Source organism: Manacus candei, unplaced genomic scaffold (genome assembly GCF_025592945.1).
Source record: "Manacus candei isolate 608988 ecotype Guabito, Panama unplaced genomic scaffold, ASM2559294v1 h1tg000047l, whole genome shotgun sequence".
Lineage (NCBI taxonomy): Eukaryota > Metazoa > Chordata > Aves > Passeriformes > Pipridae > Manacus > Manacus candei.
In genome coordinates, this window is record NW_026138095.1 from 714,569 (window position 1) to 737,675 (window position 23,107).

The 23,107-nt window shown below is 60.5% G+C and overlaps 1 protein-coding gene across 1 annotated transcript; it reads right to left on the reverse strand.

Moving 5' to 3' along the window:
- Positions 1-4,437: 4,437 nt before the first annotated feature.
- CBX4 (chromobox 4) lies at positions 4,438-9,034 on the reverse strand. The gene is made up of 5 exons (XM_051797374.1): positions 8,820-9,034; positions 8,682-8,725; positions 7,938-8,003; positions 7,183-7,249; positions 4,438-6,674 (listed from the first exon to the last, which is right to left on the reverse strand). Exons 1-5 carry the CDS (start codon positions 8,886-8,888, stop codon positions 5,343-5,345), a joined length of 1,578 nt encoding a protein of 525 aa, XP_051653334.1. The 5' UTR covers positions 8,889-9,034; the 3' UTR covers positions 4,438-5,342.
- Positions 9,035-23,107: the final 14,073 nt, after the last annotated feature.

Sequence of the window (23,107 nt, forward strand, 5' to 3'; positions counted from 1 at the left end):
CCCCTCCCTGTCACTCCCTGAAGCAATCATGGGGTCCCTTCTCAGGAGTGCAGTGAGGGGGGCCAGGACCTCAGCCCCCATCTCCATCCAACCTCTCACTCACACAACCACTCTCCATCACCACGCTGACGCTGCCCGAGGCCCGGCCACGCCCCAGAGCCGTGGTTGGGTCAGGCACTGCCGGCCCAACTGCCTTGTGAATGTGTGAGCTGCTTTGGTTTGCCTAAAACGGGATTTTTCCCAGCTCAGCGTGCAGCAGGAGCTTTCCCAGGCACAGGGGATCCTCAAGAGTCACTCAACAAGGCTCTGGAAGCACCTGGAGCTGGTCTGGGCCGTGCTGACCCTGTGCAGCCGCCTTCCTCTTCTGGCAAGAACGTGAACAGAGCCGTGTCCTTGTGGCCGTCCCCTCCGTCTGCTCTGACACAGATCTCACATGAATCTGGGCTGAATCCAAATGATCTTATCTGTGGAGAGACTGAGGATTTCCTACTGCCAGGCTTTTTTGGCTGCTCAAACCAGAGGCAGCCCCATGGGATGAGAGAGGCGAGGGGGCTCAGGGGTGGGGAAGCAGGGAAGCCCTCTCACCATCCTCTCGCCATCCCCTCACTGTCCCGGTTTGGCGAGGGGGCTGCACTTCAGTCTTGCCCTCCCACAGCTGCTCTCCCACACAGAAGGACACCAACCCCTTCAAAAACCCAGTAAACCCCCTTGGTGGCTGCTGGATCAGCCCCACTGGATCCAGTTTTAGATAAAACTGTTCATAGCAGCCAACACGTGCACGGCTGTGCTCAAGGGGGCAGGCCTAGAAAAACAGCCCAAGCAGTGGGTTCCCCCCCAGAATGAGACCATGAATGCTTTACCTTCTTGTTGACTTCTCTGACAGGGGACAGATGCTGAGGCCACCGCATTCAGCAAAGTCACACAGTCACCCCCTGACACTGCACATCAAAAGGAGAGAAGAATGGGAAAAATAAAGGAAAAATCCCACAAAATGCAAAATGACTGCCTGGAGGAGCTGCCCCCACCCACGTGTGAGTAAAAGCAGTGAATGCCCCAACTGCCTGGGAAATCCTCCACTTCACACAGCACACGGCCACCCACACTTTCTGCCCTTCTCCAGGAGAGGCTCCTCTCCCATTCCCAGTCTGAACCTGGAAGTCTGGACCCATTCCCAGACTGGACCTTCCCATTCCCATGAGGCTGTTTCTTATTCTGGTTAAAAGACATCGGCTCTATGTTACATGTTTATTGAACATCCTTCTCCATTACAGCATCCTCACCCCAGGGATGCAGCCCTTCCACCCAGCCCCGGGGCCCACGCTGCTGCTGCCCTGTGGCCATTGCCTGGGGATGATGTTTCCATCCCCTTGAGTGGAGCAGGGATTACACTGACACCTCCTGAAACCACACAGGGCCACGGCAACCGCTGGTGACAGAGCTGGATCCAGCCCAGCACTGCTGTGACACTGGTACCCCCATGGGCATGGGAGAACGTGAAAGCATCAGCACAGAGCTGCAGCCCTCCTCCGTGCAGGGCCATGGATCCATCCAGCCCTTTCAGAAGGGCTCAAAGACGAACACAAATTCTCCTTTTACATCAGCAAATATTTGTCTGGAATAAATCCAAACCAAGCAGAGGTTAACGCATTCCTGGGAAATACATTCAATGTAGAGCACACCGGTCTTCCTAATGGAGCGTGGTGACGCTCCATCTCACCCTGGATCACTCTGATAACCATTGGAAGTCACTGTGGACTCCACATTAATTTGCTCAGTAACAGGCATTTAGGTTTGATGCATTTAAAAGGGAAAGAGAGTACCAGGAATAAGTAATTCATATCCAAACACTCCATCTCTTCCAGCCAACCAGCCCAGCAAGGGAAGGGCGCAGCTTTTAAACCAGTAACTACTTATCACACCTTTCACAGCACAGGAAGCTGCTGGAGTTGTGATAAACATGATCAAACTATTAAAGTAAGAAATATCTGGTTGTGTGGTTTCCGGGAAATGGTGCCTCAAACCAACCACGGCTGCTGCCGGCACAGAGGGGGCTTTAGGGGCTTCTGCAGCCCCGGGGGTGGTGGGCACAGGGGAGGGAACTCAGAAACACATGCTCAGAGGGACAGTGTTCCCTTAAAAACTGGCAACACAACACCCTCCATTTTCAGAAATGCTAATGAGCTGAGCTAACTGCAAACCTGCGAGCAGTTATTAATTGCCCAGAGCCTCACACCCCTACAGCCCAGGAACGAAGCTGCCGAGCCAGCTCTCGGCAGCAGCGACGCTCAGGCTCTGGCCCAGAGCCTGCAAGCCCACATTCAAGGACACAACCTGCTATTTGTGAGAAACCCTGTGGGTTTCATCCACCTTTGTGTGGCTAAAGAGCAAGTTGTGCCCTGGCAGCTGCCCTGCCCTGGAGCCGCAGCCCGGCCCCGCTCCTGCACTGGCTCCCGCTGCTGTCTGTCGAGCTGCACTTCCCCTTTCATAAATCACATTTTGCATTCTGAGCATGCGTCTCCTCTTCCATGCCATTTTTGTTTTCAGATAACCATTAGCTTAATTAATCAAGGGAAATGCATCATTTCTGATCGTGTGCTCTGATAGCGAAGCCTGGGACGGCAGGGAAACGCTTCCCACCAACCCATCCCCTGGCACCCCCCTTGTGGGCTGAGGTTCACCTGCCCCGACACCCCCTCTGCAGCACCCTCAGCCCGTCACCCACACAGCCCCGGTGGCACGAAGCGTTGATTAAAACCCCCTTAACATTCAGCACGGCCATCAGGCAAATGTTGATTCTAATCAGAGTTCACCATTTCCACTTGCTCTCCACCAGCTTTGGGGTCTCCATGCAGGCAGGTGAACATCCCAGCCCTGAACATCACCCAAGTGTCCACTGGCTTTGGGGCATCGACTGAAACAGGAGTGAAAGTGAGCTGTCAGCACTCACCCTGCCCACATCAACCAGTTTAACCAAAGAGCTGGGATGGAGCCGCCTTCCTGGAGTCAGCTCCCAGAAGCCATTCCCACAACACGAGCGCTCTGAGCAGCACACCTGAGCTACACCAGACCAAAACCAACGTCTGGGACAACAGTGTCCACAGTCAGTTGTCCTACTTGGATACAAGCCTCTTCAGCTGCCCCAGCGGGAAAAACAGCATCACACCCACTGGCTCCTTGGCTCCTTTTCCTTCATTTAATTCCAACTACCTTGGAAAAGTGCTCCAGCTCTGACATGAGAAACTCTGTAGGCAAGACCTGGGCTGACATGGCACATGCAGGGGTTCCCACTGTGACTCACTCCAGATGACATCTGGCTGGATTCTGTCCCAACTTCCCACAACCCTCAGGATTTACGAAGCAACAATTACCATAGTGAGTTTGGAATTTAAATAGAATGACACCTGGGAAGCCCAGGTGGCCCAGAAGTGGGCAACATGAGACAAGGGGTTATTTGTGCTTTGGGAACAGCGCTGCCACACGCCCGGACAGACAGGCACCATGTGACAGCAGGACCCAGGGCTGAGCCTGCTGGGTGCCCCCCAGCCCTCGGGCTCTCACAGGGCCACTCACCCACACCTCAAGTAGCTCAGGTATCACTGTAGGGCCCACCTTACCCAAACAAACTAATTCTGCTTCTCACAAGCTTGAAGCTCCGGACCACACACATCAACGCGCCAATATTTCAACCAAGATCTTTGCTGGAAGAGAAATCAACTTTGAGCAAAAGCCCAAGAGGCTGGCAGTGTTTTGCTGGCAGGAGGTTTGGAGGGCAGCACTGCCCAGGCACTTGACTGTTTCTGGGGAGGTGACAGGGGGTCACTGGGGGGGTGGGGATCATGTGCTGTATCTTGGTCGCCTGCAGATGGGCTGAAGGGGCTCCACTGCTGGGCTGCCACCACCCTGTGAGCCATTTTGAAAAGAATTAGCCCCGTGCTGTATTTTCCAGTGGACTCCACGAATTATTAATCTCCTTCAGAGACCTCTGCAACTTTCTTGGTGGAATTTGGACCATCTTCCTTTCTGTTCAACTTCTCATCTAACCACGACCCTCCCCAACACTGGGATGGCGCCACTGGGATGGATGGCAGCGATCACCCATCATCCCCTGTGCTGCCTTTCCAGCCTGTGCTTCCACAGCTTTCCCAGTTTCCCATCACAGACCTCACGCAGCCCATTTTGGAGAAGCCCAGCCCTGCCTTGGCACTGTGGGGAGAGGGAAGCACCACACCACAGGCTCCCACAGCCTCGCTGCCCACCCAGAACACAGGGCGCCCTCAGCACTGTGGGCAAGACACTCTTTGGGTGAAAAATCAGAACTATATTCAATATGCTTCATCTCAGAGCCAATGTTTTACCTGCAGGTACCTGCTGTGGGGCAGCCTGCCCGCACAGAGACCTGCCATCCCTGTGCCGCAACAAACGCACTCCAAATCCCGGTAGTTTTTGTAAAGGTTTATAGTCCTTTGCCATGATTGCATGATACATTTCTTTCCCCATGACACAGCCCTCGGACCAGGACGCGCCGCTGGCAGCTCGCAGCAGCTGGGCTTTGCACTCCGACCTACACTAGCTGCAGAACATCAAATGCACTTTCAACATCTCCATTTAATATTTACATTCAAGCAATTAATAATTGGAAGCTTATAGTTTAGACATTTCTAATAGCAGCAATTTCTATAATAGCTCGTTTAGCTTTAGATAACCATTTTTTTTTTTTGCACATAGAAACACCACATGTGTACAGTATCAAAAAATATATACGGGTATGGTCCTGCGGGTCGTGGGGAGGGCAAGGGGCTGAGACTAACAAATGCTCAATGGTTAAAAAGGAGAACAGAAAATAGTCGTTTGATATAGTTTATAAGGTGATCTAGGGACTCCATAAATCTAGGCTTTATATTTCATTATATAAATACCTACAAATAAATATATTAGCGTGGCCAGGGAGCGACCAGCTTTCAGCTCAAACAATACATTTCAATAACACCACGTACAAACGGGAGCAAGAATCACTCGACAAGTTAGCACTGTTAAAATATAATACTATAACTCTGAGTAACTGGCGGGTCCCATCCTGGCGTGTCCCATCGCCCGCAGGTCCTGGGGCAGCCCCCGACCACGGGGCGAGAGCAGCGGCGAGGTCACCCCACGTGGCAGGGACGGCCACTGTGCCCGGCCCTGTCCCGGCGTCCCCTCGGTGGAGATGGCAGGCTTGGCCGCCGCGGCGCGGGCAGGGGCACACGGGCTCCGGGGAAGGGGCACCAGTACCTTGGAGGAGGTTGTGGGGCCGGCGGCCCCGGGGCGGGCAGGCAGCTCCCACGGGGAGCAGCCGCCGTCCCACCTCACACCGTCACGTACTCCTTGAAGGTCACGGTCAGGCAGTTTGCGGTCACGTCTGTGATAATTATATTCCCAAAGAAGGGCTTGAACTCCTGCAGGGACTCAGCCTCATCCTCCTCCTCCTCCGCGGCCTCCCGGGGCTGCGGAGGCTCCGGGGCTGGTTTCTCAGCCGGCGGTGGCGGCGGCACCTCCGGTTTCACCTGCGCCAGGGCCACCTCACCCTCTGCCCGCGGCTTCACGCAGCGCAAGTCTATGGGCTCGTCCAGGTCCGAATCCAGCAGGATGACCTCCGGCTGGGCGGGTGGCTCTGGCCGCTCTGGGGCTGGGGGGCTGAGGCAGGTGGGGGCACTGATGCTCCGGGAGGTCAGGCGCTTCTTGCCCGGCTCCCGCTCCACGTGCGGCTCCGACAGGCAGCGCTTCCGTGAGCCAGCACTGGAGAGGTTCAGTCCCATGGAGGAAGGGCTGTGCTCACAGACAGGACTCAAGGACCAGGGCACGAGGTCTGGCTTGGTGGTGAGCTGCAAGGGCTGCTCCGCTGGAGGAAGGGGCAGCTCCTTGGCCAAGGGAGTCTTTTGGGGACTTTCGTCCAGCTCCGCAGGGGGCTGCCGGGCCTCGCCCTCTGCTTTGCTCAGGGCGTTGCTGCCCACCACCCTCTCCTCCCCTGGCTTCCTCCAAGCCTCTACTTTCTCCTCCCCACCCTTCTTTGGAGTCCTTTCCTCTGCAGCCCGTTTCCGGGGAGGCTCCCCGGACTTGATCTTCACAGCCTGCATGCCGTTCTCCATGTACTTGCTCATGACGATCACGATGCGCCCGTTCTTGTTTTTGTTCTTGACGATCTTCATCTTCCCCCCAAGGCCGTTGCTGGTCACCCTGTCCCGGGGGGGCGGTCCGGTGCCACTGGACAGGTTCTTCTCGGCCCCGTTTTTGCTCTCTGCTGTGAGGTTCTTGACTGGGCCCAGCAGGTTTTTGGCTGGGCCATGAGCCCACTTGTCTGGGTGGGCGACCAGGGGAGTCTTGTTACTGTCCAAGCAGGCCTGGCCCTGCGGCTCCTTGCTGCTGGGCTGGTAATGGGGCTCATACATCTTGGGGTCCGGCTGGTAGTGGTGGTGCTTCTTGCTGTTCAGCTGGTAGTAATACTTCCCTTTGCTGTGGGACTGATGCTTCATGCTGCTCTCCTTGCCATTGGGCTGGTACTGGTGGTGCTTCTTGCTGTTGAGCTCATACTGGTGCTGCTGGCTCTTGCCGGAGGAGCTGAGGTCCAGCTTCGGCCTGGTGTCCACGGCCGGGTCCTGCAGCCCCGTGAGGATGTTTGAGCGGCGGGCGAAGGAGGGAAGCTGCAACACAAAACCAAGGGCCGCGCTCAGACGGGGCCGGAGAACCAGGTGCCGGCGCTGCAGCGGGTGCTGAAGGCGCCGGTGGAACCCCCGCTCCTCCAGCAGCTCTCGTTACAGGACGCTGCATCCCAGGGCGCCACGTCCTCGAGAGGCGGCCCCAGCCCACTCCAACTTAGAGGCTGTGCATTGCTCCAGATTAATGAAGCAATGAAAAGAAGAAAAGCCCCCTTCAATCAGCTGTCTGGGAACGGGGGCTGAGCGGGACGGCCGCTGCCGAGCCCGCGAGCAGCCTGCTAATGCCACCCGGGCGCGGGCACAGCGGGGCTGCCCTGCAGCCCGGGGAGGGGGGAGCGCTCAGCGCTGGGGCCCGGGGTCCCCGGGGTGTTGTGAGGAGCCCCGGGCTCCGCGCAGCCTCCTCAGCATGATGAAACCCGCTGCAAGCGGCTCCCCGGGGACGGTCTCGGCAAACAGTGCCCGAGGGTGAGGGGCTGCACTCCCGCGCATTTACCTGCACGACCAGCGGCTTTGGCTTGGGCCCCCGCTTGCGGTATCCCATCAGCTGCTCCTGCCGCTCCCTGCGGGAACACAGCGTCACGGCGAGGCCCGAGGGCGGCACGCGGACCCCCGGGGCGCACCCACCCCCGCGGCGGCTCCCCGGTGCCAGCGACCCTACGTGGGTGCAGCGGGGGGGTGGCGGGAGGGGGACCGGGGCCCGCAGGAGCGGAGCCGCAGGCCGGGGGGCCCGCAGGTGGCAGCGGGCCGGGGGCACAGGCACTCCGTGGAGGCAGCGCTTTCCCCGCTCCCGCCTCCCCCGCTGCGCCGAGGGGCTGAAGTTTACAGTTTGCGCCAAAACACTCCAGGAAATAAATGCGCGGAAAGAGAAAAAAAAATAAAAAGGCTTTAAAAAAAAAAAAAAAAAAGCCGAAGCCCGTCCAAGCGCAGCAGCAGCAGCAGCAGCAGCAGCAGCGCCGCCTCCTCCACTCGCGGCATCGAATCCCGGGAAGCAGGAGCGCGAGGCGCGGCGTGGGGGGGGGGGCCGCGGCGCGGGGGGGGAACCGCGGCGTGGGGGACCTTGACCCGGAGCGTTTCCCGGTGGCCCCGCACCGCCCGCCCCGCCGGGGCCGCGCCCCCCAGCCCGGCCCGGGCCCGGCCCGCGGCCGCCCCCGGCGCGGCCCCCGGCTCCGTGACGCATCTGCAATTGCGGGAGCGGCGCCGGGCGAGGGTCCCGCCGCCCTTCCCGCACCCACCCCCTCCGCCGCTCACCTGTTCTGGAAGGCGATGAGCAGCCGGGGGTCCAGGATGTTCTCCTCCGGCTCCCACGTGTTATATCTGGGAGAGGGGAGGAGAGCGGCCGTCACCGCGGGGCCCCGCCGGCGGGGCCGGGGTCCCGGGCAGGGCCGCCCCGCAGCACCGGGCCCGATGGCAGCGGGGTGCGGAGATGGGGTCCCGGGAGAGGGGGATGGGCGAGGAGGGGACCGGGGGGGCGTCGCGGGGACAGAACTGTTTATTTAGCGCAGTTATTATTCCGGAGGAATTCCAGGCATGTCATGATGAAATTTTCCAAATCCCCTTTCCTGGACCCAGGAAAGCGGCCGCGGGGCGGAGGAGGGACCCGGCCGCCGCGTCCCGGTCCCCCCCCACCCGCACTGTCATGCGAACCCCGAACGCTCCGCAGCGACCGCGCTCGCCCCGGTGCCGGTGCTGCCCCCGCCTCGGCGGCGACTCTCGGGGCTGCGGGGCGACGCGGGCGATTTTTGCGGTTATTCCCCTTTCCCCTCCTGCCCGCCCCCCCCCTCCCCGTTCGGTTCTGCAATATGGAGCCCGACTCCGAGGAGGGAAAGGGGGAAGGAGCCATTTTCTGGTGCACATCAGCCGCCGCCTGCTCGGCTCCCGCCGCCGTCACCGCCGGGCCCCGCCGCCGCCTCTCGCCGCCCGCCCGCCGCCCCGGCCGGGGCCCTTCCCGGAGCCCCATCCCCGGCCCCATCCCCGCCCGGTGTCGGTACTCACTTGGGCGACCATCCCCTCCATTTCACCAGGTACTCGACTCTGCCCTGCGCGGCGCGGGAGGCAAAGACACGGCGTCAGCGGGAACCGCCACCCCCGGCGCCCCCAGCCCCCGCCGCCCCCCGCCGCCGCCCCCCGCACCTTTCGGATCCGCTTCTTCTCGATGCTCTCCACCGCGAAGACGTGCTCGCCCACCGCCGGCAGCTCCATCCCGCAGCCGGGAGGGGCCGGGCCGGGCCGCGCTGCAGCCGAGCTGGGCTCGGGCTCCGGCAGCTCCCGCCGCCGGCCCGACAGACACTGAGCGGCGGCACCGCAACCGTGCAAATCCCGGAGCGAGACGTCAGGGAGGCGGCGCCTCCCGGGCCCGGCTGCCCGTCAGCGGCGGGGCCGGGGGATTGGCGCAGCCCTGCCGGGGAGCGAGGCGGGGAGGGGGCGGGCGGGGGCCGGGCACGGCGGCGCGGGGAGGGGGGGCGCGGGCAGCCCGGCCCCCGCCCCACGCGTGACTCAGCACGGCCCCCACGGGGCCGGCGCGGGGCGGCACAGCCCGCGGGGCAGGTGCGCGACCCGCGCCCGTGGGGGGAGAGGGGTCGGGCGGGGGGTCCGGCCCGAGGATGCGCGGGGGGGGTCCCCGCGGGGGACGAGCCCTCGGGAGGGCTCCCCGGCGCGCCACGTCGCGGGCAGCCCCGGGCCCGGGAGGCGGTGGCGCCCACCCCGGCATGGCCCGGGCCGCTGCCGCCAACCGCGGGGCCCGACCCTGCCCGGGGGAGCCCTCGCCCCGCTGCCCAGCGGGTCCCCGCGATCGCTCTGCTCCCGGCCCGGGGACACCGAGCGGCGGCGGGCCCGGGCCCGGGGCAGGTGGCGGCGCTTCCCCCGCCCGGTGCCGGAAGCCGCGCACGGCGGGGCCGCTCGGGGAGCCCGGGCCGGGCGGCTCCGCGCACTCGCTCCTCGCTGGCCGGATCGCGGGGAGCCGGCTGAGCCTCGCTCGTGTCCGCGGCTGCCAGCGGGGCCACCCGGCCGCTCCCCGCACTGCTCCGGGAAACGCAGCCGTGCCGGCGCGGGGGGCACCTTCCCCCGGGCAGGTGGAGCGGGGCCGGGCACCGTCCCGGCGAGAGTCCCGGGCCGGTAGCTCCGGGCCTCCCCGCCGCCGCTGCGGGAGCGGCCCGGGAACCGCACCCCGGGCGCAGGACGGCGGAACCACGGACACCCGTGGGGCAACTCCCGGCGCGGCGTGGAGTCCTCGGCCCCTCCCGGGGGAACTCGGCTCCCGGGGCGCGGTTCCCGCAGGTGCCGGGCTGTGCTTCGCGTCGGGTGACACCGGGGCCACCCCGGGGGTCGGGGTGGGCGGGGGGTCCCGGTGCCACCACGATCCCGCCGGCCCTCGGGCGGGGCGGCCGATCCCCGCGGGGCCGGGACCGCCCGTGGGGCTCCCGGCGACTTTCTCCGGGGTGCGGGAGGGACGGGGCTGAGCCCGAGCGGCACTGGGGCCTGGTGCGGCTCCTTTGCCGGGGGTCGGGCAGCATCCCCCGTGCCCCGAGGACGTTTTCTGTCCCCCCGGGGCCGGTCCGACCCCGGCCCGCGCGGCCCCGGCCGGCAGCAGCCCGCGCCCTCGGGGGCGCTGCCCGGGCCCCGAGGGGACACACCGGGAGGCACCGCTGAATGTCACCGCGCCGCAGCCCCTAACAAAGACGCAGCCGCCACGATCGCAGAGCCGAGCCAATAAAAAGCAAACTGATATTACAATTTTGATTTCCCTGGAGGGCCGAAGGGGCTTAATGTAAGAATTATTATCCATTGTGAACAGCAGCCCAAGGAAAGCACACACAGGAAGATTTAATTTTTTTTTTTTAACTTAGTGGTTTTCCTAAGAAACATACATTCATTGAAATTTATGCCAGTGGAGTTTGTTAACCCTCCCCTTTGACATTTCCAGCTTCTCCTGTTGCCAGAGGAGACAAGCCGAGCACAAACCGCTAATGCTCGCAATAAACTAAATGCCCAGGGACGAGCATGATTTGGTGCAGTTCCTCCCCTGCCTGGGTAAGCTGGAGAGCATGTCCAGGTCTTGGTCCAGCCTGGCAAGGAAAGCTCTGCTCTTCCCAGGACACAGTCGGGAATAGGCGACGAGGAGGGCAAAGTCTGGCTGGCTGCATATATAGAAAAAATACATATATTTTTAAATGTGTGACCAAACATCCTTGGCATCTTGTAGAACCTGCCTCAGAAGCAGTTTTAGAGGCTGTTGATGAAATATAATATATATTAAAAAAAAAAAGAAAAAGTGAAAGCAACACTGAAAACCAATATTAAAAGCATTTTAATCACTGCCTGGCCCCTGGCTCCCACAGCTCAGCAGCAGCTCCCGTCCTGCAGGTTCCTGCAGGATCTTCATCTGCTTTCTGTTACGGGGCTGACTGCACATGATTCGCAGTAATGATGGTAATGGTGGTGATTTTCTGTCTCTTACCTTGCTCAGGCAGCAGCAGTTCATGAACTGATACATCTTTCCCTTTGTCAGGCCCAAAGAGGACACCTTATTTGAACCACATAAAATAGCCTAAATAAGGAAAGTGGGAAGCGTTTCCAACTGTTGCCTTTTCCTGACTGGCTGGGGCATATCACAGAGAAGAGACAAGGAAAGGGGTTTCCAACCAAAAGGAACATGAGCCAACTGCTGCCTTTAAAGCCAAGAAAGCAGCAGGTTGGTCCCGAGCAGTTTGTTGCTGTTTTGTCTGTGGATCAGGCAGGTACAGACACACATTTGGTGGGTACCTTCCCCTCCACCGCACACCTGGCCAAAAATTGGGATTCCTCTTCCTCTGCAGAGCATCAGCAATAGTTGCTGCTGCTTTCAGCAGGAAGATCCTGTCCGAGGTGGAGGACTGGGGGCTTCAACCTCCTGTATGCCCAGGCAGGGGCCTGATCCCGAGGGGGGGCTGCTGGGGTGCAGCTGTAAGACAAAACCTCTAACAGTCGGAGACAGATGGGCCTCCTGCAGGTGCTAGGAAGCATACCAAGGCAATTTCCCCTCAAATACTTGCTGGCCCTATTCCCTCCATGTACCCAGAGCTGATGTCTGTCTAGGTTTATCCTTTTCATCATTATTTATAAAGTTTTTACCCCGGAGCCAGAGCCAGCTCTGTGTCAGTGCCTCGCTTGGGGTGGGTTCCGCCTCTCCAGAACAAGATGCTCCACTTCCCCTCGCCCTGTACGCCAGTAGCTCCTGCAGCCCTGCTCTATGTTTGCCATCAAGCAGCACTGATTACACGTGCCATCATTTCTGATGTTGCTCATTAGTCTGTATCATTATTAGCAATTTAAAACAGCAATTCTCTTCCAGCTGTAATCCTCCAGCTCCACCAAGGCGACTCCAAGGCTGCAGTTTGGGTGCTTGCCTTTTCCTCCCCTCCGCCCCAACAAGGCCAGCGGTTCCTCCCAAGCCTACAGAGCCAGGAGCACGCCAGGCTGAGCACCAAATCATAACAGAAAGTTAATTCATGAATAGTTACAGCGTTTCCTTCAAGGCCGCTCCCGCAGGCCAGAAACGGACTTTGCCGTGTCCTTGGAGCGGGGGGAGGGCACTGGCCCCATTCATCCCTACCTGGCCGCCTGCAGCCTTGGCCAGCTGGGCTACAGGATTTGCCCTTCTGCTTTTGTCAGCACTGGCTTGCATTGGAAGTTGTGGCCAGTCTGAACAACAGAGTATAACACAGCCCTTGTCGAGGTCAATACTGTGCTGGAGAAAGACAAGAAAAGGATGAGTAGGTAGGCTTGGAAAAAGAAACGACAAAAAAAAGCAAACCCACAAAAACCTAAACCCACCCACCCAATCAATAGGATGCCATGAAGTACGATGTGAACAATGAAACCCTGTTCCAGGTTGCCAAGGCAAATCTGTCAATAGAGTATTGAACAAGCAAATCTGACTTGCAATTATTGTCTCCTTCTAAATACAGGCTGCCCCTCTGCCTCCCAGCTCAGCCCCAGTGCTGGTGCGGGGAAGCTCAGTGATTGCTGGCTTTAAAATGATGAGGAAGAGTCAAGTCTGGCAGCTGGGCTGGAATTTACTCCAACACATGCACTGAACCTGCCCCTCCACCCCCTCCCGGAGCATCCCCACCACCTTTGCTGCAGCAGCTGAAGTGATGTGCCCTGCCCCCAGTGTAACAGGCAGCAGCAAAAATCCCTTTGCAAAACTGCTCATTCTTCAAAGCTATCAGTAAAACATCCGGGGCCAGTGAGCACACACAGGTATCCTCAGACACCGAGTGCCCAGAATTTTGTAACACTCAGGATGAGCCTGAGCACCTGAGGCTGGAACTGTCAGCATGGTGGCCTTAAAATCCAGCACGGCAGTGAGGTCTGGAGCTGCCACCACCCACCCAGAGGCAGCAGCAGTGGGAAAATCCAGAGGCGAAACCACCCTGAACTGGGTCATCACGTGGAAATTTAAATGGCTTCACAAGTGCATCGTTGCCGCTGGGGCACACGGGGCTGTGTTGGGTGAATGCTTTTTTCTAGTGCCACTTCCAGAATCCCCAGGAACGAGATACTTGCAGGAGCACACATTGTGCTTCCACAGCAGTTTAACACAGCACAGCAGAGCTGGTTTAGTGCAGCCGATGGAGGGGCCGAGGCACGAGAGGACACATGGCAGCACTATCCAGAGAAGCCACTCTGGGGACACGGCTGGGTTCCCCTCACCCCTGGAGCTCCCAGGCTGGCTCATCTGCAGGGAAGAAGGAGTGACAGCCCTGCTCTGCAGAGCTGCAGCCAGCACAAGCAGGGAGGGCAGCACGTAACAGCAGGTTCCCACTGGGCTCCATCACTTGGGGTCTTAGCTGGGAATAACCCCCCTTCCCCAGGGCTCTTTTCCACTGTGCCTTCCCCCCAGCCTCAAGCATGGGTGCCATCGAGGGAGCCTCAGAGACCATCTGTCTTTAATCTTCTTAGAGCCAGGCAAGTCGGGGGAAATTCAGAGGAAAGAGGCACTGAAGTCCTTCCGTCCCTGGCTGTGACCCTCCTTCCACAGCACAGGGCTCAGCACCCAGCTGGTGGGAGCAGGTCCTGCCTGCCTCACATTCCCAGAGCAATGCAGGCTGTCTGGGATGCACTCCCACCCTGGAAGCATTCCCACCTCCCCGGGGCAGAGGGAGATGGGAACTCCTTCCCCCGTACCACAGGGAGCCTGATGCCTGTCACTGGCCCCACCCTGCCCTGGACCTTCCCCATCATCCCCCTCGGCTCCAAGCAGCCATGGAGAGATCTGTCCTTGGTGCTCTTCCCCCTCTTATCACTTAAGCCGATGCTGTTCCTTGGCAGCTGAGTGTAATTATGAGATTTTCTCCATCAGAACTGGGTCTCTGTGTGTCCCGGCGTGGCTGCATCTGCCCGTGGCGGTGGTGAGGATGCTCTTCAGGTCCATGCACTCCTCCACCTGCAGCAGGGATGGCCCCATGCCCACTCCTCCCTCTGAGCCTCCAGACACTCAGTGCCACTTCTCACTCTTGGGCAGGAGCTGGGCTGAGCCCAGGAAAAGGGACTTAGTCCAGGCACAGCACCCCTAGGGGTGCAGCCGCCTCATCCCACAAACGAGCTCTCCTGCCTCCCACCCACACAGGCAATGCTTCCTGGGAGGGAGAAGTGTTTGTAAGGCCTTCCCTGGCTGCAGAGGAAAGTGGGCTGGCCATGCCAAGCTATTTAAGCACAAAGATTGATTGATTGATCTGCTAAGATTAGAGCTGAAGGCAGTTGCAGCCTGCTCTGTGGGTACCGGGAACTTTTCTGTCTGTGCTCTGCTCCCACAGCTGCTTGTGCAGCACCCGGTGCTGCCGGGGCCGGGACCAGCTCCTCTGGCAGAGCAATTCGATGCCACCTGGCGCCGATCCAAACTGCCATCCCGGCCTCCCCTCCCCGGGCTGTGCAGTGGTGAGATCAGTGATCGCCCACAGAGAGCTGATAATTGCTGGTTTGGGCTGGGACTGCTCGGGGAGCTGTGGGAAGAGGAGCAGCGAGGGCCTTGTCAGCACACGCCCCACCTCCTGGTCCGGGCATGGCACACGGCGGAGCTGGCACACGGGCAAACCACCCAGCACAGCAGAGATGAGCCCTGGACAGGGCACTGTGGAGGTGCTGCCTGGCACTGCAGGGATGGGGACCTCGGGCTCTGAGGGCTGTGAGAAACAGGCCCTTCAGCGTCCCCAGGGCTGCAGAGTCCTGGCTGGTGGTACCGTGAGCCGTGGCTGTCACGGAACAGCCAGGACTGGCATTGTGCCATGCACTGGGTGGGTCTGGGGCCGTGATCTGGGGTCTCCTCGAAGGAAAGGCTACGGGATCCTTGCTCCAGGCACGTGGTTCCCTTGGGAGCAAGCTGGGAGCTGCAGGGGTGGATCCAGCAGCTGTGCCATGGATGGGGAGGCTGCACAGCCCCAACCTGGCCAAGTGCTGCTGTGTGGGAGTGAAGGACTCAGCCCCTGCCCTTTCCCCCTCCAGCAGAGCCATCGACAGCACCCGGCAGCCACAGAAAGCCTCGTTTGGCAGAGGTGCCCGGGGCTCGCAGGGTTTGTGCCCGGGGCTCGCAGGGTTTGTGCCTGGGGCTCGCAGGGTTCCTGCCCGGCTCACGGGGCGCTGGTGTGCGGGGAGGGAGGAAGCAGCTCTGTGGTCAGGCAGTTTCCATTCCCTGCACCTGAGCCGAGGCAGCGGCACAGCTCCTCTCAGCCCTTCCCTCTGCCTTCCTTCCGCTCGCGTTCAGCGCCTCGGCAGGTCCAGCCCAGCCCATCCTCGCTGCAAGATGGCTTCGCCAGCCCGCAGACTGCCCTGGCACTTCAGCTCCTCGGCAGAGCACACCAAGTGTTTATGATCTCAAAGAAAGATTTCCTGGCCCTGCTGTTTGCCCGCTCGTTGTGCCGTCACCAGAGCTCCCTGCTCCAAAGCTGCTTAGTCTGACCCAAGTCGAACTGCACTAAACCCATCAGGAGGTGGATGCTTTGCCCAGGGCTGGGAGCCCATCGGTGTCTGCAGGGCAGGACCTCAGTCCAAGGCACTTGGGGGCCGCTCTCTGTCCCTGCTCCTGTCCCAGCTGATGGGGCTCGGGCACCAATTCAGCACCTGCACCCAGCACAGGTCACTCTGCTGCTGCAGAAGGCTCAGCCCTGGGCAGGGAAGACATTTTCATGGCCTATAAATTCCCTAAACCCAAGGGCTGATGATCTAGGAGCCCTTTGCACGGGTGCTGGATAGGGCAGAGCAGGCGCTGGGCTCCTGGCTGAGCACTGCGCTGCTCGTGCTGGGTTTGGGTGACTGGGAACAGCCACACAGGAGCTGAGTGAGCACAACTGGGAGACACAACTGGTCACTGACAGGCTAGACTGGCTCCTGCAACCTCTGCCCTGCCTTGGACTACCTGGACTTGGTTATACAGAACCAAGTGGGGACTCAAAGTGGTTCCTGGGATTCTGCACTGCTCCTACCTGGCACAGTGATCCCATCCCACAGTGACATTGTCCTGGGCTCTGTGGGTGTTAGTGCCTGACCCTCAGATGCTTTCTCATGCCAAACGTTCAGGCGAAGGTGTTGCAGCAAAGACTTTGCCATTCACCCATGGGGGGTGGCAAAGTGAGCAGGGCTGGGGTCTGTTCCTTGGAAAGCTGCAGCTCATCTCCCTTTTCACTTCCCCTTCTCTCAGGCGACTGCATGTGCCCTGGGCAGCTATTTTTAGGCTGCTGCTCGCTGTCTGGTTTCCCCCGGGGATGCTGAGCAGGTTCTGGGAACTCCAGCTGTCTCACGGGCAGCACGAGAGATGCTTTGCTTCCTGAGCTCAATTCTTCACTCCCCAGAACACACCCTGGCTCTGCCACTCCCCCACAGCTGCCCTGGCACTGGGCACAGCAGCATCCTGGCACGGGCTGGAGCACGAGGCAGGGATGCCCATCCCAGGAGCACTGGCACTGCTGAGGGATGTGGGGGGTCCCCCGTGGCAATGCTGACACTCTGCCCAGGCAGCCAGGATCACAGGGCAGCGCTGATTCATGGAGCTCTGTCATCACAAACACAACAACTGCTGTCCTGGGCCCCGAGGATTTACTGCCCGCAGCCAGGAAATACAGCACAGGCAGTTTCCTCGTGTTCCTCATGCTGGAGGGGACATCAGGAGCCCTGGTGCAACACGGGGCTCAGTCCTGGACTCCCCCCTGCTGCTGCCTTGCCCATCATCCCCTTCCTGCCCCCGCTCCCTTTCTGCCCCAACACCCAGTTTCGGGTCCCTGTCACGGCCAGCACTGACCACGGGGTCTCACCTGTGTCCCAGCCTGTGGTGACCAGCTCGAGCCTGGATGGGGCTGGGATGGAGGTGAGGAGCTACTGGAGCCCCGCAGTGGCAGGAGCTGCCCTTGGGGGTGTCACTGTGGGCTCCATTGAGTCATTTGGTTTCTGACACACCCTGAGCCGCTCGGCAGGCGCATCCTCCCTGCCAGCCCTGCCCGGGCAGGGGGCACAGGAGGGTTGCTGGGGCTGGCAGTGCCCGTTGGCCCCTCTTCTCTCTGCTCAGAGCAGCTCTGGGAGCAAAACCAGGGCTGCGTGTGCCGTGGCTGGGTGCGAGCTGTGCCGTGCTGGTCTGCAGGGACCCTGCGGTTTGGGGTGCAAAGTGACAGGCTGGAGCACAGGGCAGGGCTGTCTGAGGCAGGGGTGGGAGCTGTGAGGGCAGAGGGATGGGGATGAGCTGCAGGGTGCCTGGAGAGCCCCCGATGAGTGGTGTGCTGGTGACACCGACGCTTTGCTGCTCAGCCCCAGCTCCCCCAGCGTGGCTGCCTGAGCTGGGCTGTCTGGGGCACCTTCAGCGGCCTCAGGGCCAGCCCCAGGGAGGCTCCAGCTCCGCCATCCCGCAGCCCATGTTTGGGCAGTGGCTGCAGCAGGGCCATAAAAGGCAGTGTGGGGAGGGCGCTGGCGCTGGGTCTGCGGCATCTCTGTGTGCTGGGGCATCCCGGGGAGCTGCCAGCGGGAATCGGGGCTGGGGGCCGGGCCAACCCCATGGAAAGGGTGCTTTGGGTCTCCCCCAGCCCATTGCTGCCAGCTCTGTGCCTCACTGACCCTGGGGAAGGGCCAGGCATCCCCTGTGGCCGTGGGCAGACCCCCACTAACACATATGGGTGCCCAGGGGATCTGGCTGGTCCTGCATGGGCACGGCCAGAGCTGGAGTCGAGCTCCTGCTGGTCACACAGCCCGGGAAGGGACTTGCTGACTTGGTCCCAGGTGCCCCATCCAGGGCTGAGGAGCCAGAGCTGCTTTTATCCAACGTCACCCTTAGTGGAGTGGCAGTGGCAGCACACAGGGAGTGTGTTCACACTCAGGAGGTGCTCAGGATGCCAGGACATGGGAATCAGTGGGGCCGGGAGGGACTGGCATGAGCTGAGAGCACGAAAATGAAATCCAGGCTGAAGCCACTCTACAAATCTGCCCTGGGGGATGCCTGGCTTGGAGGTGTCTCAAGGGGTGGGATGGTGGGGCAGGAGCTCAGGCAGAGGGGAGGGAGCAGCAAACACATCAGGCGGGGTGGACTCTGCAGAGAGGGGCAGGGAAGAGCCCCATCACCCAGCTGTGACTAATCCACGAGGAAAGCCTGAACTGCAGGGCCGGGTGGGGTGTGAGCCAGCCCGGAGGAATGCGAGGAAGGCAAACAGTGAGGAGGAAGGGCGATTCCCCAGGTATCAGGGTGGGCACTGCTGAGCTGCAGGGCAAAGTGTGAAGTCTGGAGAGCTGTGCTTCCAGCTGGTGAGGGGGATTGGGTGGGGGGACTGTCCCCAAATGGCATCCCCTGGGGCCTTCCGAGCCAGGTTGTGCACAGGCTGGCAGGCTGTCCTGGGAGGGGGAGCTGGGACAGGAGGGCTGGGGGGCTCCTGGGCTGTGGTTGAGAAGAGTCCTGGCAGCAGCAGTGTCCTTCCTGAGCCCAAGCACCAGCCGTGTCCTGTCCTCTCCAAGCCATCCCCAGCGCTCAGCTCCCCATCCCAGCTCACCCAGCAGCTTCCTTGCTCCTGCTGCAGCTCCCCAGGGGGTTTTGGCGATGCAGGTGTGTAACACTGAGCCCAGTGCAGCCATTTCAGACCTGGTGTTAGACAAAGCAAAGTAAATCCCCATTAATGACACTTCCCCACACCCTGTGCCCCTGCCACAGGGGTCTGGGGGCTCAGCCCCTGGCCCAGCAGGTGCCTGTGCCCATTCTTGTCCCCTGTGCCACAGAGGACACGGGGCTGATTCATCTCCTGCCTTGGCTCCTGACGTACATCCACACCGTTCATTCCCTGCCTGAGCAGCTAAATTAAGCTGAGCAACAATGGCCCATCGATTATCCCATTATATTTCCATCGGGCCTGACTTCCTAGCAGCTCCTGGAGGGCAGCACACGTGGCCTTGGCAGGGACTCGGTGCAAACAGTCCTTTACTGGGTTCTGCTCTCGAGCCTGGAGTGCCACACACCGTGGTGACACCAGACCCACGGTGACACCAGACCCACGGTGACCCCGGACCCACAGCCCCACCACTGCTGCTGCCCTGGCCTGGCAGGGAGGGCATGGCAGAACCCAGACAGAGCAGTGATGAACCTGCATGGGAAAAGGTCCCTGTTTCAGGGGAATCTCATCAACCTGAGGGCTCTCAGGGGCCATCCCAGCTCTGGCAAGGTCAGGGCTTGCACAGACCTGAGGGCTGCGTTCTCTCTGGCCCCCACTTCCCGCAGGGCTGTATCCCCTCCCTGGTTCTCCATCTCCCCTCACTGCTTCCCCCTGGCCAGACACAGCAGAAACACTGCCTGGCTCTTCCTCTCATGTATGTGAAGCCCAGGAGAAGCCAAGTGATGGGGTTCTGTGGGCTCCCTATCCCATCCCATCCCATCCCATCCCATCCCATCCCGTCCCATCCTGTCCCATCCCATCCCACACAGGGGAGCAGCCCAAGGAGCACCAGGTCTCAGTTATCCATTTCTTCCTGTGCCACCTCTTCCAGCCCTGCTTGTTCTGAGTCTTTTTGTGACCCAAACCACTGACAAGTGGTTTTTCAGGAACAGAGAGCTCAGCACATGCAGACCCTCCTCGACTGCCCTGCAGTGCCACCCTCCCGGCAGGGCTCAGCTCTGCCCCACACCTCTGTGATGCCTGGGAGCATCTCAGGGCATTGAGAATCCTTCCAGCTGCCATTTGCTGGACAAGGGCTGGGTCAGGCCATGTTTGTGGCAGCAAGGAGTGGGGTGGGCACCCTGAGATGACCCCAGCAGTGCCATGGGGGGTGGCCCCGGTCTGCTCCCTGTGTGTGGGTGGGTCTGTCACCCACTCCCCCCTCGTGGGGGGCTCCAAAGCAGCTCAGGAGCTGAGGGTGATGCTGCTGTGTGTGCACTGGGATGCTCGTGGCAGATCCTACCTGCGTCAGCAGCTGAATTCCCTGCTCTCATTCCCGCTCTGGCAGCGCCTTAACCCTTTCCTGCCAGCCTGAGCACGGCCTCCGTGGAGCTTGTGTCAGGGCAGCTGTGACCCTCTGGCTGTGGCAGCCAGGCCTGCCCCTGGCCCCACAGACCTGCAGGAGGGTACACGGTATCTTTCAGCCTGGGGAAGCTGCTCCACACCCGGCTCTCCTGCACCCTTTCCGTGGCACCCCTTCCCCAGCCTGTCTGGGCTGCACCTCACCCCGGCCGGGGCTGGGGACTCCCATGGTGTGGGGCTGCTCCAGGGGCTGGGACCCTCTGTCCCACTGTGCCAGCAGCACCTTCCCAGTGCTCCTGCTGCGCTGGGTGCCCTTGCTTCCTGGCACAAGCAGAACCAAAGGGCTCTCTGCCTTCACTCACAGCACAGGCTCTGCCCGGTGCCGAGGGCTCAGGGTCATGCAGGGGGTTGGGATCACTCTACCAAGGTGTTTACCATATCCCAGCCCCCCCACACACCCTGTGTCTCCTCTGCAGAAACCTCTGGAGAGCAGAGAGGACGTTGGCAGATGCCCATCATCCAGCACCTCCCCGGCTGCCTCTGCCACTGCCAAGGTGAGTCGAGCCCCGGCCGCAGACAGAAGCAGCTGAACTTGTTTGTGGTTTCTGAAAGACAAACTCAAGCCAAACAAAATCAAAAATCCCAGGAAGAGTCCTTAGGCTGCTCCTTCTCCTGCTGCTTCTTTGCCACACAGAGCAGGACCTTTGGCAGGGCCTGAACTTGCTGAATTTTGAAGGATCTGGTGTATTAGGGCTCTGCCAGGGCTGCCTCAGCCTCTGTTTTCCTTCCAGGTGCTGTGAAACCCCATCACACGTTGTGTTTGTGTTTAATGAGTGAAATAAAGGGCATGCAGAGCCCAAAGTGCCGTGCTGGGGCAGGGCTGGGCAGCGCCCACGGCGGGATGTGACCGTGAGCTCCGGCTGGCCCGACTAGTCTATTTTTGTGACCCAAGCAGAGTGACCCAGGGATTAATCAGCCAGCCCAGGGGGGACAGGCTACGTGTGGTTTGAAATTCTTTGGTGCTTGTAATAACTCAGGTGAGTCTCTTTGTTCTTGTGAACTGTAATTTTTCATTTGACAGGCAGCGTCACGCGACAGAACAGCCCAACAGCCACATCCAAACACACCCAGCCCGGGGAAGCGGAGCCGAGCCCCCCCACCTGCCCATGCTCTGCTCACAGGTGCTGATTTCCCCAGTGGACCAAACTCCAGGGGTGGCTTGGCTGGACATCACTGCCACCTGCGTGGTCAGTGCTCAATGCCAAGGTCGAAGGAAGCCGATCCATTGATCCCCTCCCGCTCGCCCACATGTGGGATGGCTCCGTGCCCCCTCCCAGCCCCGGGATGGACCGGGGCAGTTCTGCCCTCTCCCCCGTGCCCAGCAGCAGCCCAGGCACCCCGGGATGGGCCATGGCAGCACAGCCCCGTCTCCCCCCGGAGGGGTCGGGCTGTGCAGGGCTCTGCTCCACTCTGGGTTCCCGGTGCAGGGATTGGGTTCCCGCTGGGATTACGGAGCGGAGCGTTACCACGGGAGTGTTACCACAGGAGCCAGGACTCGCTTTTCTTTCCTCCCTGCTCCCCTTCCCCCCGGCCGCGGGAGGCAGGAGGATGTGTCAGCTCAAGGCTGAGGCTAAAGAGGCTTACGCTGACTATTTACCTTCGCAAGGGTCTATTTTTGGCTGCTCAGCTGCCGCTAATGCAACGCTCAGGGCGGTGACCGAGGAGACGCCACGTGAGGGTCACTGTTTCTAGGATCCACTTTCCTCCTCTGTAGGGACCAAGCCCAGCTGCTTTTTTGTTCCTTGTTTTTTTTTCAGATGGCAAAGAGTGTGTTACAAGGGAAAATCTTGTAGGGATAGGTCAGAAGGACCTCGGAGACCCACTGTCCTTTCATCGCAGAGGAATCCCACGGTTGCTCCTGACCCTACCCCAGGTGCTGCCAGAGAGTTCCAAGTTGGCTCCACAGACCCCTGTCTCCCAAAACAAGCTCAGAAGGTTGTGAATCTCCAATGAGAGTTAAATGGCATCACAAGCTAATGAACAGGCTGGAATTGGGTCACTGGGATGTGAGCACTGCTGGTCATTGGGAGCAGCTGGGGACCTTTGTTTCCCTGACTGTGGCAAAGTGGGGTCAGTGTGTGCCAGGGGTTCAGGAGGCTTCGATGGGGAGCACAGACACCTGAAGTCTCCTGCTGGCAGCAGGACCCTCAGGGAACAGCAGGCACAGGAGAGCTGGCTCAGGCTGGCACACCAATCCCAGCCATGCACTGCCAGAGCTGAGCCCCACTTCAAACAGAACCCAGCTTATTCCACGTGCTGGAAAACTGCAGTGCAGAGTCTTTAACTAAACGAATCCTGAGTGATTTCCACACTGCTGAATGACATTTTAATAGTGGAAAAATAATGCTCCAAATTATCTACTTCATCTCTTCCTATTGTCTTTTACTGGCTGGGAATGAGTGCTGCAGCAAAACCAGCTCCGGCTCTTCTGGGAGGGGTTTGCTGGTGCCTCCCAGCCCTCTGTGGGCAGGGGGGAGCTCAGGAGGGGGCCGTGTCCCCCCATGCCCAGCACCCCTCGAGCTGAGGAGGGGGCTGTTCTCCCCCTGTGCCCAGCATGCCACGCTTGGCAGAGCTGCCCATGTGCTGCTGCTCCTCACAGCGCTCCCGGTGAGCTCCGGCTGCCCTGGCACTGCGGGTGAGCTGTGAAGGCCTCGTGGCCATGCCCGTCCCACACCAGGAGGCAGGTGGCAGCAGGCAGTGCCCGGCCCCTGCTGTCCCCACAGGGAGCTGGCGCCTGTCCCGGTGCCACCAAGCTGCTCTGCAGGAAGGTGCTTCTGGCACTTTCTGCCGTGCAGTTCTTCTGACCCGAATTCAGCCACCACCACATTGAGCTTCCATCTGGATGGATCCATCCAGTGCTGCCACACGTCCCCAGGATGACTTGAGCGGGGCCTGGGGGCAGCAACACAG